Source organism: Spermophilus citellus (assembly GCF_964194105.1).
Source record: "Spermophilus citellus genome assembly, chromosome: 5".
Classification (NCBI taxonomy): domain Eukaryota; kingdom Metazoa; phylum Chordata; class Mammalia; order Rodentia; family Sciuridae; genus Spermophilus; species Spermophilus citellus.
This window is the reverse complement of record NC_138186.1, coordinates 159,448,611-159,462,063: the sequence shown is the minus strand read 5'-3', so window position 1 is coordinate 159,462,063 and position 13,453 is coordinate 159,448,611. Positions and strand designations below refer to the sequence as shown.

General features: G+C 39.7%; 1 protein-coding gene across 1 annotated transcript in view; it reads right to left on the bottom strand.

Moving 5' to 3' along the window:
- CCDC170 (coiled-coil domain containing 170) overlaps positions 1-13,453 on the bottom strand; it is an 80,877-nt gene that overhangs the window by 52,039 nt on the left and 15,385 nt on the right. Inside the window, exons 2-4 of the mRNA XM_081295137.1 lie at positions 6,249-6,377; positions 4,499-4,755; positions 117-261 (exon numbers count right to left, since the gene is read on the bottom strand). Coding sequence (XP_081151263.1) covers positions 117-261; positions 4,499-4,755; positions 6,249-6,377 — 531 coding nt within the window. The remainder of the gene's footprint in view (positions 1-116; positions 262-4,498; positions 4,756-6,248; positions 6,378-13,453) is intronic.

The window sequence follows — 13,453 nt, the reverse complement described above, 5'->3', positions numbered from 1 at the left end:
CTTGGGCTACTGTCCGGGTCTCCTGTCGCTGTCCAGACTCAACCTCAGAACCTCCTTTCATGTCACATGTCAGAATGACCCTTAAATTTCAGTCTTTCTGGTCTGCATTGCAACACCTTTAAAATCAAATCTTCTTCCGATGCCTTCTCGCTCCTCTTGTCAGGATCCAAGGAATCATAAAGTTGAATTAGAAACTCTTCGTGTTTCCTGCTATGCTTTGAAACTTGCTTCTTGTTTTCCTCATTTTCCTTTGAACATTTTCTATCAGGCAAAAAACCAAATAAGTCAGGATTTAGCACCACAGAAGATAGCATTCATCAAACCTAGTCAGAAGTGAAGCTCTCTGTGGGAAATAACTGTTATTTTCAGCACAAAAGAGGCCCCTGGATACAATGCACATTGCTGTCAACCAAGCCCTGTGAGGGGCAGAGAAACGTGGAAGCAATTTCTGGGTACGTATGCTTTGCATTTCTGCAAATGCAGAGAAATTCTCATGGCATCGCGGGCCTAGTAACGGGCCGGGAGTTGGGGGAATGGATTCCGCCTCCTTTGCTCAACCCTTTGGGATCTGCAGAAGCAGAGGCTGGCCTCTGGATCACAAGTGGACTCTTTACCACGTGTGATCGTAACCCACACAAGCACAGGTCCCCACTGGGACCTTGTAGAGAAGCAGAGCGTCAATGCATTGGTTCTAGAAGACCAAGCTTCACTTCATTTTCAAGTAGCCTATAGGGGCACAGGCGTAGCCAGGCAGAACTGTAATAAGATACACTTAGGGAGGGGAGGATGGGCCACCCTTGGAGGACAGAAGTGGTCAGTCACCAGCAAAAATCATGATTAGTTTCCACACACACAGAATCTTTAGGGTATGGGAAGAGTGTTGTAATTGGCCAGTCAAGAAAAATCAGGAGATTGGGAGCCTATTGTGAATATTTTATTTCAAATTTCAGTTAGGTTTGTTGAAATGGTGTGGTCCATTTCCATTTCTAATGCTTTAAATGTTAAAGACTTAGAGGTCATGAAAAAAATAGATGCATATTAAAGGCAAATTAGAATCATTTCAGTAAATTGGTGCCATATTTTTCAGTACCCTAGTCAACGAACATGATTATTGCTTTCCCTTTTCACCACGTTGAGTGTTTACTGCAATTTTTTCACTCTATTCGAAGATTAACAAAGCATGTAATTGCATATACTCAAAAGTATATCGTATTTTCACTTGGAAAAACGTAACAATAAAAAAACTAACATCAATATATCTTTGAATTCTTATTTTGGGCATATGAAAGGTAATATTTATTCAGTCTTTCAGGTTTGTGAAAGGCACAGTGAATACTGTGATTTTTATCAATTTGCATATATAATCCTGTATATTAACCCCAAGATTTCAATCTTGCTCTCTAAACTACGTCCACATCTATCTTCATTTTACCTGACCTACCCTCCTAAAGTCTCAGAAGTTACCCTAAGAACATAATCACATAAATGTGAAAATATGAATGCTCATGGACATTCATTACAGTTGGGTTTATTTTTTTTTAATTTGTTCTTTTTAGTAATACATGATAGTTGAATGTAATTTGACATATCATACATACTTGGAGTATAACTTCCCATTCTGTGGTTATACATGATGTGGAGTTATCCTTGTCATGTATTCATATGTGAAAATAGGAAAATTAGGTCCAACTTATCTTACTGTCTTTCCTATTCTAAGATTGGTTTGTAGTACTTTTTTTTAAATGGTGCTAATCTAAGTGTTTACAGGAAACAAAAGGAATTGGTTGAATAAATTGAGATATTTCAGACTATGGAATAAAATGGGTTCTTAAAAATTATAATGACTTTTTAAAATATCTACAATATATTATTCAGTAAAAATAGTATATTACATGATGTCATGTGGGTACAACTATCTGAAAATCTGTTCAGAAATTGTTAATTATAGCTTTTCAACAACCATAAGGTTTTAGGCAATTTTTAATTTCTTCTTGGCACTTTACAATAAGTATACATCATTTTATTGTTCATTTAATAAACATTTATTGATCATGTACTATGCACCAGGCCCTATTCATGATGCTAAAGGACAGTAGGTAAACAAAACAGATAAGAACCCTGGCCCTCATGGAGCGTATGTTGTAGTTGGAAAGATGGACAATAATCATAATATTAATATATGCAAAACCTACAGTAAGTAATAAAAGGACTGCAGAGAAAAGATGAAGCAGGAAAGGTGGTAAGAAATATTGTGATCAGGTAAAATTTCAAATGTGGAACTTTGGGAGGCTTCAGTAGGAAGGAGTCTTCTGAGTGAAGGCCTAAAGGAAGCAGCCCATGTAACATCTGGAAAAGAGCCTTCTAGGCAGAATGATTAGCACTTGCAAAGACCCTGGGGTAGGATCACACCTGTCAAGTTCAAGCAACAGAAAAAAAAAAAAGAAAAAGAAAGAGAGAGAGAGAGAGAGAGAGAGAGAGGGAGGGAGGGAGGGAGGGAGGGAGGGAGGAAGGAAAGTTATCTAAGGTAAAAAAATAAATAAAGGAGATAAAGGCAATAAACCAGGTTAGGATGTGTCTGTTAGGATATAGAAAATACTACTATGTCTTTGTTCTCAGTGAGAAAAGGAATCGCTAGAGAGCTCTGAGCTGAGGACAGACATGATCTAATTCGTATTGTAACAGGATCACCCTGGCTGCAGGGGTGTAGACAGAAGCAAGCCAACCACTACTATGGACTAAATGTTTATGTCCCCCAGAATTAATACACTGAGCCCTAGTCGCCAATATGACAAATTTGGAGGCAGGGCATGGAGGAGGTAATTAGGTAATAAGATGAGAGACATGAAGGAATAACCAATCTCCCTTTCTCCATCACAAGAAGGCATTCATCTGCAAACCAGGAAATGGGTTCTCACCAGGGAATGAACTGTCCAGCCCTTGACCTTACACTTTCAGCCTCCAGAACTACAAAGGAATAAATATCTGCTGTGTAAGCCAGTCTATGGTATTTTTATAGCACCTCAAATGAAGACAGAAATTAATATCAGGAGTGGGGTACTAATGTTTCAAATGTCTAATGCAATATCCAGTAGTTATTGGGGTGACCACAGAAGCAGTCAAAATTTAGGTTCACTTTGAAGGTAGACAGGATTGGGATTTGCTAAGGAACCAAATATGAGTATGAAAGAGAAATAGAACCAAGGATGATATTAAGATTTTAGACCTGATCAACTAGAAGAATGGAATTATCCTTGAAGAAAATAAGGAAATTTGTGCAGAAGGATTGGGCGGGAACGTCAAGAGCAGAGTTTTAGACACTTTACGTTTGAGGTGCCTGATGGACCAGGTGGTAAGATGTGGGTAAGATGGTGGGTCTTGAGTTGTGGAAGGAGATTCAAGCTAGATACAGAAATGTGGGTGTCACCAGCACTTAGATCATGCTTAAAGTCATGACACCAAATGACAAAGAAATGAGAAGAGATTCGAAGACTGAGCCCGAGGCACTCCAACATTTAGAAGTCAAGGAGATGAAGGAAATCAGAAGAAACCACATGAGAGGATAAGAATGGAAATGGTCATGTTCAATGTCCTGGAGACCAACAGAAGAAAGGGACTCTAGGAGAACAGCGGGCTGTGACTGGTGTGCTGCTGACAGGTCAAGCGAGGTGAGGCTGACCATTGACCCTGCACTGGGCAGTCACTGGTGGTCTAAACGAGTGATTCTGTGGAGCAGCTCTAGGAGAGAGGAGAGCACTTGGAGATGGTGATGATGGCGTACAAGCATGGAGAAGTTTTGCAGGAAGTGGGAGAGGAGGAGGACAGGAGCTAGGGTGTTGCTTTATTTTTTTAAATGGAACAAGCAAAATAAACATCATGCATTTTATTAATAAAGACATTGGAGTCCTGTATAGAATTTTTAAAATATATTTTAGAAGCAACTGGGTCCCACTTTTGTCTTAATAATTACCTCCTTATGAAACCAAGGGTGGAAAAATCTAGGTTTTTAAGAGTCCTGTGTAAACTGGTAATAAAACCTAATGAAGAACGTTTGGGTGGTCTGGCGTACAAGACTGGAGAAGTTTTGCAGGAAGTGGGAGAGGAGGAGGACAGGAGCTAGAGTGTTGCGCTCCAGGATTTTTATAACTGGCTCTGAGTAAATGCCTCCCTCTGCAGACTAGCCTGACACCTCAGGGTTAAACCTCTACTTAGAGAAAATCTTCCCATTTTGCATATGCTGTGTTTTTGCAAGCTTCATCTATAGGACAAACCCCTGCTTAGGACAGTCTTGTGTTTGTTGAGACACTTGATGAGACTTGGAAAGAGCTAGGGAAAAGCTTTTAAGACTCTAAAGATATCTGGGGTTAATAATATGGGTTTTTTAAAATTGAGTTTCATGGTCAGATAATACAAAATATTTGAAGTTTATTCAAAGACATATCTTGCTCCAAAGCTAGTATGGATCACTCACTAAACCGAGAACATATTGCAGTATCCTTACTGTATTTTCTCCTCTAGTTCCACAACTCTCTTCATTAACTCCTGATTCTCCTTGATTGCAGCGTGAGCAGTGAGTTCCGTTCTGATTTTAGAAGCAGAAAGTGCAGCTGATTCTTCTTCTAGCTCTTGAACTCTGTCCCTCAAAGAGGTGAGGAGAGATGATTTTCTGGCATTGTTTTCTTTGTAATTCTCCATTTCAGCCTTTAGCTCTTGACAGGAAGCTTCTTTGGAAAGCATCTTGGAGCGCAGGTCTCGAAGCTAACAACAACAACAAAAAAGATAAAACAATCTAATGGCATACCATTTGAAGTACCAGTTAGAAATCCAAAACCATAATTTAAAATCTTATACTGTTATTCATGACTTAATCCACGTTTAATTTCTTTTTCTCATATTTCTATCTGTATTTCAAGTAGGAAATTATATTTTAACAATTGGACTTTATGTTCTGTCTTTTTCAAAACCAATGGAACAATGACTTAGGTTGATTTCGTCTCATTCAGGAAACATTTGTGATGGGATTACAAAAAGTAATAAATATATTTTGCAGCAGTAACCCATTTTTCTATATCCAGTATTGCTGTTTTTGCTTCTGATAAACAATGATTCAAGGAACCTACAAGCCACACTCTGTGATTTCACAGCCACAACTATTTATCAAATGAATACAGACTATTTGATATATCACTATATTTCTTCTACTAGCCTTCTGGACCATAATTGTGGGTGAAAAAATAACATTCAGATTTCTGCAAAAAAAAAAATATGAGAGCAAAGGAAAATCCTTATTGTATTTATATGAAATGGGGGCATTTTGAGTTTTATGAGCTCTCTGGCATCAAAATGCTGATCAATGTACATATCCTACCAAGTTAAGAAGTCAGGTCTCTCCTACAAGAACACTTGATAAATTTTATAAATGCAATGCATTTCTTTGGAACTATAAGTGAACTTGCACACATCCCCCCCCTCTCTCACACACACACACACACACACACACAGTATCAACACATCTTTCAGGGGGGTCCTGGCGGCCTCAGGGAGATTGCCTGTTATCTCACAGGCCAGCCTAGATTCCTAGAGACACTGGGCTAGGAGCAGAATGAGTCTAGGGAGACTCGAAGCTCTACCGTAGACCTGATCTAGCCTAGAGGGCAGGTGGACCCCAAATGTCTTACTAGAATTTCCCCAGCCAATCAAAACTTCCATAAGAAAGGAATTCAGATTCAATCCACAGTAAAGGATAATATTCCCAGAGAGGCTAAAAGTTCCCCAAGACCCTTGCAGTTTCAACCCAAAGTCCTCAGGTGCCCTCTGGTCACTTAAGGCTGCAGGGCTTTCTGAGATTCAAGCCAGGCCAAGCCACCTTGCTTTGCAGTGTGGAAATGCACAACCCTTCAGGAATTCTAGGTGATGGGCCCACCAGAAAAGAAGAAGTGCAAATTTTGCCAAAAAGCTTCAATCTGTATTCTACTATCCCACTCCTAACCCTCTATCCTCTACTTCACCTGTCAGAAGCCAGAAAGACCCACTTTTTTTTTTTAAAGAGAGAGTGAGAGAGGAGAGGGAGTGAGAGAGAGAGAATTTTTTTAATATTTATTTTTTAGTTCTCGGCGGACACAACATCTTTGTTGGTATGTGGTGCTGAGGATCGAACCCGGGCCGCACGCATGCCAGGTGAGCGCGCTACCGCTTGAGCCACATCCCCAGCCCAAGCCCCACTTTTTGATGATAAAGGGGCACGATCTTACCTCAGACTGCGCGGATTCAAATTTGACCAAAGTTGCAGCGAGTTCACTTCGAACATTTTCAACCACATTCCGATAATGGTTTAATTGCTCCCGAGAGACAGGGACTTCCAAAGAATGATCACGAGTTTCCTAAAAGTTCCCCCCCAAAAGACAAAATACAAAGAAAAATGATAAACAATCTTTTCTGTGCAGCTGTGCAAAGCTAGATGGCATGGAAGTATTCTTCGTATTTCAAATGTGTTGAAAATGCTAACCAGAAACGTGTTGTGTTCAGATCACTTTATTCTTGTTCTCAATATTCAAAGGGAGATCAGAGATAGCCCAGGAACTAATGAGGGGCTATATCCCAGGGTGGTAGTGAGATTTGACACTTAAGGATTGACTCTTGCCATTCAGAGCATTTCCTTCCAAACAACTCAAATGCTATTTGACCCCTGCCCAGCACAGAAAGAGTCAGCCAAGAACTATCAGAAGAGAAACAGCACCACACCCTCTGTATCAGGTGGTTTCCATCATTCCTCTGTCTCCTGACTATAAAGGTGACCAGCTCCTCTCTTGTCTGTTCATCAGAGATCACGGGATTTCATGTGAACGATCATATCCTTCCTCCTCACTAAGCCTTTTACTCTCAATCTCATAAGCTCCTGGGATCACAGAGATGCCTTGAAGAAATGCACGAGATTAGAGATGGGGAGAGCATGAAAAGCCTTCATCCCTCCAGAAGGGAGCAGCTCTCAGCTCCACTGAGGGTCACCAATGCAAAAATAAGGACCCCAGCTGGCCAAATAAAGATAAAACATATACCCAGCCTTTTCAAAGTAATTCTCAGTTTTGCAGCTTGAAAACTGTCAAAATGTTTTAAAAAAAAAAATATGAGCCAAATAAACACTTCTGCAGAGCAGACTTGGCAGGGTTAGGCTGTGGTCAGCCTGCAGCCTCGGGTCCTGTCTCTGTTCTCCCAAGCATTATGTCCACTTCCTTCAAGAACCACTTCTTAGTTTGGACAGATAACTGTACCCACCTCTATGAAGTCCCTCTGGCCTAAGGTCTTTGTGAAAGAAACCCATTCATTTTTGAAGGAATATGAAAGAGGTCACATAAAGGAGAATTTCCTGGAATCTCAGTGGCCTCAGGGGACACATCAGTAAAACCATCGATGACTGCCAGCAACTACTCAGCAAGTGTTTGACATAATCATGAATGTAAAAATCATCATAAAGCGTTGTCATGACTAGTGTGTTGTAGTTCGTAGATGCCAAACAAAACTTTCTGGGCACTTAGGAACAGTCAGTGTTTGCCAATCACAATATGCCCAAGGAGATGGTAGCTGTGTCCTCCTGGGGAGAAAGCAGAACAAGATCCATTGAAGCTTTTACTGGAGAACCACATCCTGTTCAGTCTCAGGATTCAGAAGGGCCTTCTCCTCCCTAACCACCACAGCCACGTGTCCTAAACCAGCCTAAGTGAGGACATGGGTCACTTACAAGAGGTTTCAACCATGGGGTATATGGCTTGCCATTCTATAAAACCCATTAGGAAAATAAGGTCCCCTATGACTATCTTGTTCAATAACTAACATCTTTTTTTAGGAAATGGCATAATCAAGGGCTGGCATTATGACTCAGTGGTTAAGCGCTTGCCCTGCATGCATGAGGCACTGGGTTCAATCCTCAGCAACACATTAATTAATTTAAAGATATATAAAAAAATAAATGGTATATTCATAGTATTTTTATATCTTCTTCCAATGAAAAAAGTATTATGTCCATTGAATGTAAAACTAAAAGCCAGACAAGACAATTCAGAAATTAATTTTAGGAGGTTACAACCTAATGCAAAACAGTATCAAAAGCATTATCTTCAAACATTCATGGGCAAATGAAACTATATATTAAGATAGGATGGGGCTGGAGCTATCACTCAGTGCTAAGCACGCGCCTAGCACACAGAGGCCCTGAGTTGACTCCACAGCATTGTGGGGGTTGGGGGAGAAAAAGAAGGGGAAGAAGAGGAGGAGGAAAAAGAAAAAAAATACCCAAATATTTAATACAAAGATATTCAAAAAAGGTGAGTGTTAGCAATTTTTTTTTAAATCTGCAATTGCAAACATTAGAAAAAAACTACAGATCGAGAAGAATGTTAACATGAAGGGAAAAAAGGAAAAGAAAATGATACAAATGCACAATAAAATCATATTCAGCCAGGCACGATATAATCCCAGCTATTTAAGAGGCTAAAGCAGGAAAATCACTAGTTCAAAGTCAACCTAAGCAACTTACAGAGACCCTGTCTCAAAATAAAGAATAAAAAGGTTTGAGGGTATAGTTCAGCAGTAAATTGCTCCTGGGTTCAATCCCCAGAACCAAATAATAAATAAATAAATAAAATTATATTCAGTCAGTAAAAATCACATTTAGGAGACTACATTGTTTTTTGTTTTGCTTTGAAACATGGTCTCACTAAATTCCTTATGCTAGACTTGAACTCATGATCCTCCTGCCTCAGCCACCCAAGTAGCGGGGATTATAAGCATATACCACTATGACCACCAAATGCTTACCCTTCCCCCAGACTCACCTAGGTGTTGGTGATCAAATCCTAGGCATGGTGTACAAGCACTCTACCACTGAGCTATTACCCCAGGCCAGTTTTGGGGAGACTTTAGTCATATGAAAAAATGCAATGTGTGTGTGTGTGTGTGTGTGTGTGTGTGTGTGTGTACTGGGGATTGAATTAAGGGACTCTTAATCAGGGAGCCACATCCCCCAGCTTTTTTATATTTTATTTAGAGACAGGCTCTCACTGAATTGCTTAGGGCCTCGCTAAGTTGCTGAGGCTGGCTTTGAACTCACAATCTTCTGCCTCAGTCTGCCAAACTACTAAGATTACAGGCATGCATCACCAAACCCAGCTAAATGCAATATAAATTTTAGTTTAAAAAAACAAAATACAAAATGGTATATACACTTTCATTTTAGTTGTGTAAAACAATTTTATGCAAAAGAAAAAAGTTTTATTAGAACTTAGAAAACACCAACAAATTAGTAAGAAAATCACAAATGACCCCATAAAAAGGACCCAACATATAAGCAGGAAATTTCCATTAAGGGAGATACAAGTGAAAGTAAAATATAAAATATGAAAAGATACTCAACTTCCCTAAGATTCAGGACAATACAAATTAAAACACAGACACACCAATTTTTGTATAGCAGATTGGGCAAAAAATAAGAAATTTGATAATACCAAGTGTCAGCCAAGTAGAAGGGAAGAGTTATTTTCCTATATAGCTTCTAGGAGTATAAAATGAGCATATCCTTCAGATGTCTTACCAGTTTGTTTATATCTTTCAAGAATGGAGATGTAGAGGGGCTGGGGTTACTCGACTAGCATGTGCAAGGCACTGGGTTTGATCCTCAGCACCACATAAAAACAAATAAATAAAATAAAAGTATTGTGTCCCTACAACTAAAGAAGTATTTTAAAAAAAAAGAGAATGTAGATGTAGGGCTGGGGGTATAGCTTAGTGGTGGAGTGCTTGCCTAGTGTACGCAAGGCCCTGAGTTTGATCCAGTTATGGTGTGGTTTAAAATGCCAATGCCCACCCCCCACGGCTCATGAAACCCTCAATATAGCAGTGTTCAGAGGTGGAGTGTAAGGAAATGGTTGGATTATAAGGGCTCTGATCCCCATCAGTGGATTGATCCATGAGTGGATTAATAATTAGATGACATTAATGGGAGGCAGTGGAAACCTTAGGCGATGGGACTGGTTGGAGGAAGTAGGTCACTAAGAAGGAGCATGCCCTGGAACAGCATTTCTTGTCCCCACTTTCATTTCCTCTCTCTCTTTCTGCTTGGCAGCTGCTTTAAGCTCAGCAGCTTTCCTCCACCACCTCTCCCCTTCCACCATGATGCTTCTGCTTGGAACCAGCTGACCATGGACTAACCCTCTGAAAGCAGGAACCAAAACAAATCTTTTCTCCTGTGAGTTGTTCACATCGGAAGTTTTTGTCACAGCAATGGCAAACTAACAGATCCACCAGCACCACAAAAAGAATTAACTAATTAATTAAATGTGAATGAATAAGTCTCTGACCCACTTATACATTTACTAAGCCACATCCCCCAGCCCTTTTATATTTTATTTAGAGACAGGATCTCATTGAGCTCAACTCTCCAATTGGTTCCCCTTGAAAAATACTCACACATGTGCACAGAGGATACTCATGATATATCACGATTTGTAACAGCTACAAATGGGGAAGGGGGTTACTGTAAAAATATTAAGCCATTTCCATACTGTAGAGTCTGATGCAACAGGTAATATGAGATAGATCAGTATGTTGGGGCATACAAATATCCTCAAGAAATATCACTGAACAAAAATAAGACAGTATTCATCCATAGTTTGATACTTGTTCTCACAAAGCACATACAGGAGGAAAAGTACCACTGCATGTATTTACTATGAATATATAGAGACAAAAAGAGAGAAAGACCCACAGAGCACCCAGTCACCTAATGACAGTACTTTCTCTGCAGGGGACAATAGGACGCTAGTACTGGAGCTGTGGGTAGGGACGCAGTGTTTTGATTTTTTTTTCAAGAAAGATATATTTATGCATTATTTTTACAATTAAATATAATTTAAAGAAAAGAAAAACATTGAGAAGAAAATGCTTACTGTGGTTATCATTTAGTTTCAGGGCTAGATTTTATTTTCTTCTTTATTATACATTTCCATATTTTCCAAAATCTTTTTCAACAACCATGTATTACTTTCATCCTTCTTAAATTTTCAAAAATAAGACAAAACCCAGAAGCCTTGCTCCATAGCATATATATGAACACGATGACAAGAAATGACAATGGGCAGCCTGGACACAAGCACATATGACAGCTGACATTTCAGAGGGCTGCTGTCTTAATTCAGCCCTCCTGGAGTTCGTAAAATTTTTTGAAAATCCTTCAACTTTTCCTGTAAGTATTAAGCAATCTTCACCTGAAAACTTTTTTCTTAGCCTATTCAAAATGGCAAGATTAAGAGCTCATCGATTTGTCGTCACACGAGGACCATCTAAGTTATTAGGCACCTCTCAGCTAACCCAGGAAGCAATTTTATATTAATTTTAAATATCCAACTACATATGATTTGATTTTGCTGCTGATATTATTATGATAATGATTGAAATTGCCTCACAGGGTGGCTCAGAGTCTTTTTAGAATAAAGAATGGTTTCAAAGCTCAGTGGCATAAAGCTTATTCATAGTTCAAGTAGACAACATGTCCCATTATCTGATCTGTGGACAATGTCTTGGGCCAGTCCTGCTAGTATGGCATTTAGTCGTCTTATTATGCCATGGACAAAGAGAGAGAGAGAGAGAGAGAGAGAGAGAGAGAGAGAGAGAGAGAGAGAGAGAGAGAGAAGAAAATCACTGCCTGCCTCTGACACACGAAACTCCTAAATCCATTCCACCCTAGTCTTTCTTGTTCCCCATGGATCCAAACTGCACTGCAGACTTGCATTCCTGCAGACTCCGGCATTGCGGCATGCTTCCTTCTCTCTCTGCAAACTCATGTTTCCAGTGGTGCCCAGTGAGGAATCCCCTCTAAGACACTCCCTCCTATTGTCTGCCTTCACTCCAACTAGTAAAGTTTCTCCCTTAATTTACCATCCATAAATTGTCTCATTAATTGCCTTTCTCCCACCTAATCATTACTACAAGCAATTTTTGGCCATTCATCCATTTTCCTCCCTACCTGGACGGACTTTCCTGAGCCTCCTGCTTTTCTTTTTCCTTTCCCTGCACCTGGACTCAGGTGCACCTTCGTGGGTGCAGTGGACCATGTGACGGGTGTGGGATCCAGGGAGTCAACCTGCACACCTGCACCTTAGCAGCTATGGGACACGTTTGGGAAGAAGACATTGCTGCTAAAACCAAGCATTACAAAAAAGTTGATCATATTATCTTTACATTGTCTTCCCTTCCTTTTCCCCTTAGGCATTACTCTTATTTACTTGAAGCCCCTTCTAACCTAATATTCCTGTTGAAAAGAATACACCATCCCCAGAATCCCAGGGGAAAACCAAGAGAATACACTGATCTAAAATCATCTGGCTTTACTAAAGACATTGAGTCTTCTTCTCGTGGGGTGAGCGGGGCCGCAATGAGAAACACTGAGGTGCCAAAGGCTTTTGAAGACCTGCTTTCAGTACTGGTTATGAAGTATCTTATATATTTATACAGGCATATGTATTAAAATACATACATACACATATAAGGATACATATGTATGTGTATGTATGTATGGGTATATGTACAATTTTTTCACAACGATTATGTACTGATCCAGAAACTTTTCCCATTGCTCTACACCATAACCCTATGAGTGGGGGCTGTTCCTGTCCCTTCACTTAAAAATGAGGCAAGTAAAACCTTAAAAGGAATTTTGTTGTCATTTTTTTTAAGTAGGAATAAAAGAAAAGAAGAAAGAAAGACACAAAGGAGGGAAGGAAGGAAGGAAAGAAAGAAGGAGGGAGAGAGAAAAGGGAGGGAGGGAAAAGAAGAAGAACTGGTGGTAGTTCTGGCGCAATGATTACTTCTTTGTGCTGTATAAATACAAATGAGTTAACCGTATCCCATAAAAACAAAGGCCACTGTTTTCTCTGATATGGAGATGCTAACGTACAATAAGTAGGTGGGGCTAGGGAAGAATAGAGGTACTTTGAATTAGGTAGAAGGGAGTGAAGGGGGGAGGGGTCATGGGGTGGGAAGGATAATAGAATGAATCCGACACTATGATCCTGTGTGCATATATGATTACAGGATCAGTGTGATTCCACATCGCGTACAACCAGAAGAATGAGAAGTTATACTCCATATAAGTATGAAGTGTCAAAATGCATTCTATTGTCATGTACAGCTAAGTAGAACAAATAAATTTAAAAAAAAAAAAGTATGCCTAATGAGGGCTGGGGATGTTGCTCAAGTGGTAGCCCCCTCACCTGGCATGCATGGGCACTGGGTTCAATCCTCAACACCACATAAAAATAATAAATAAAAATAAAGATATTGTGTCCACCTAAAACTAAAAAATAAATATTTTTTTTAAAGTATGCCTAATGGACAGGCATGTAAAACATCCCAAGTACTGTTGGGGGCACTCTGACCCACAGTTCTTCCAGCTCTTGGTAATGTTCAT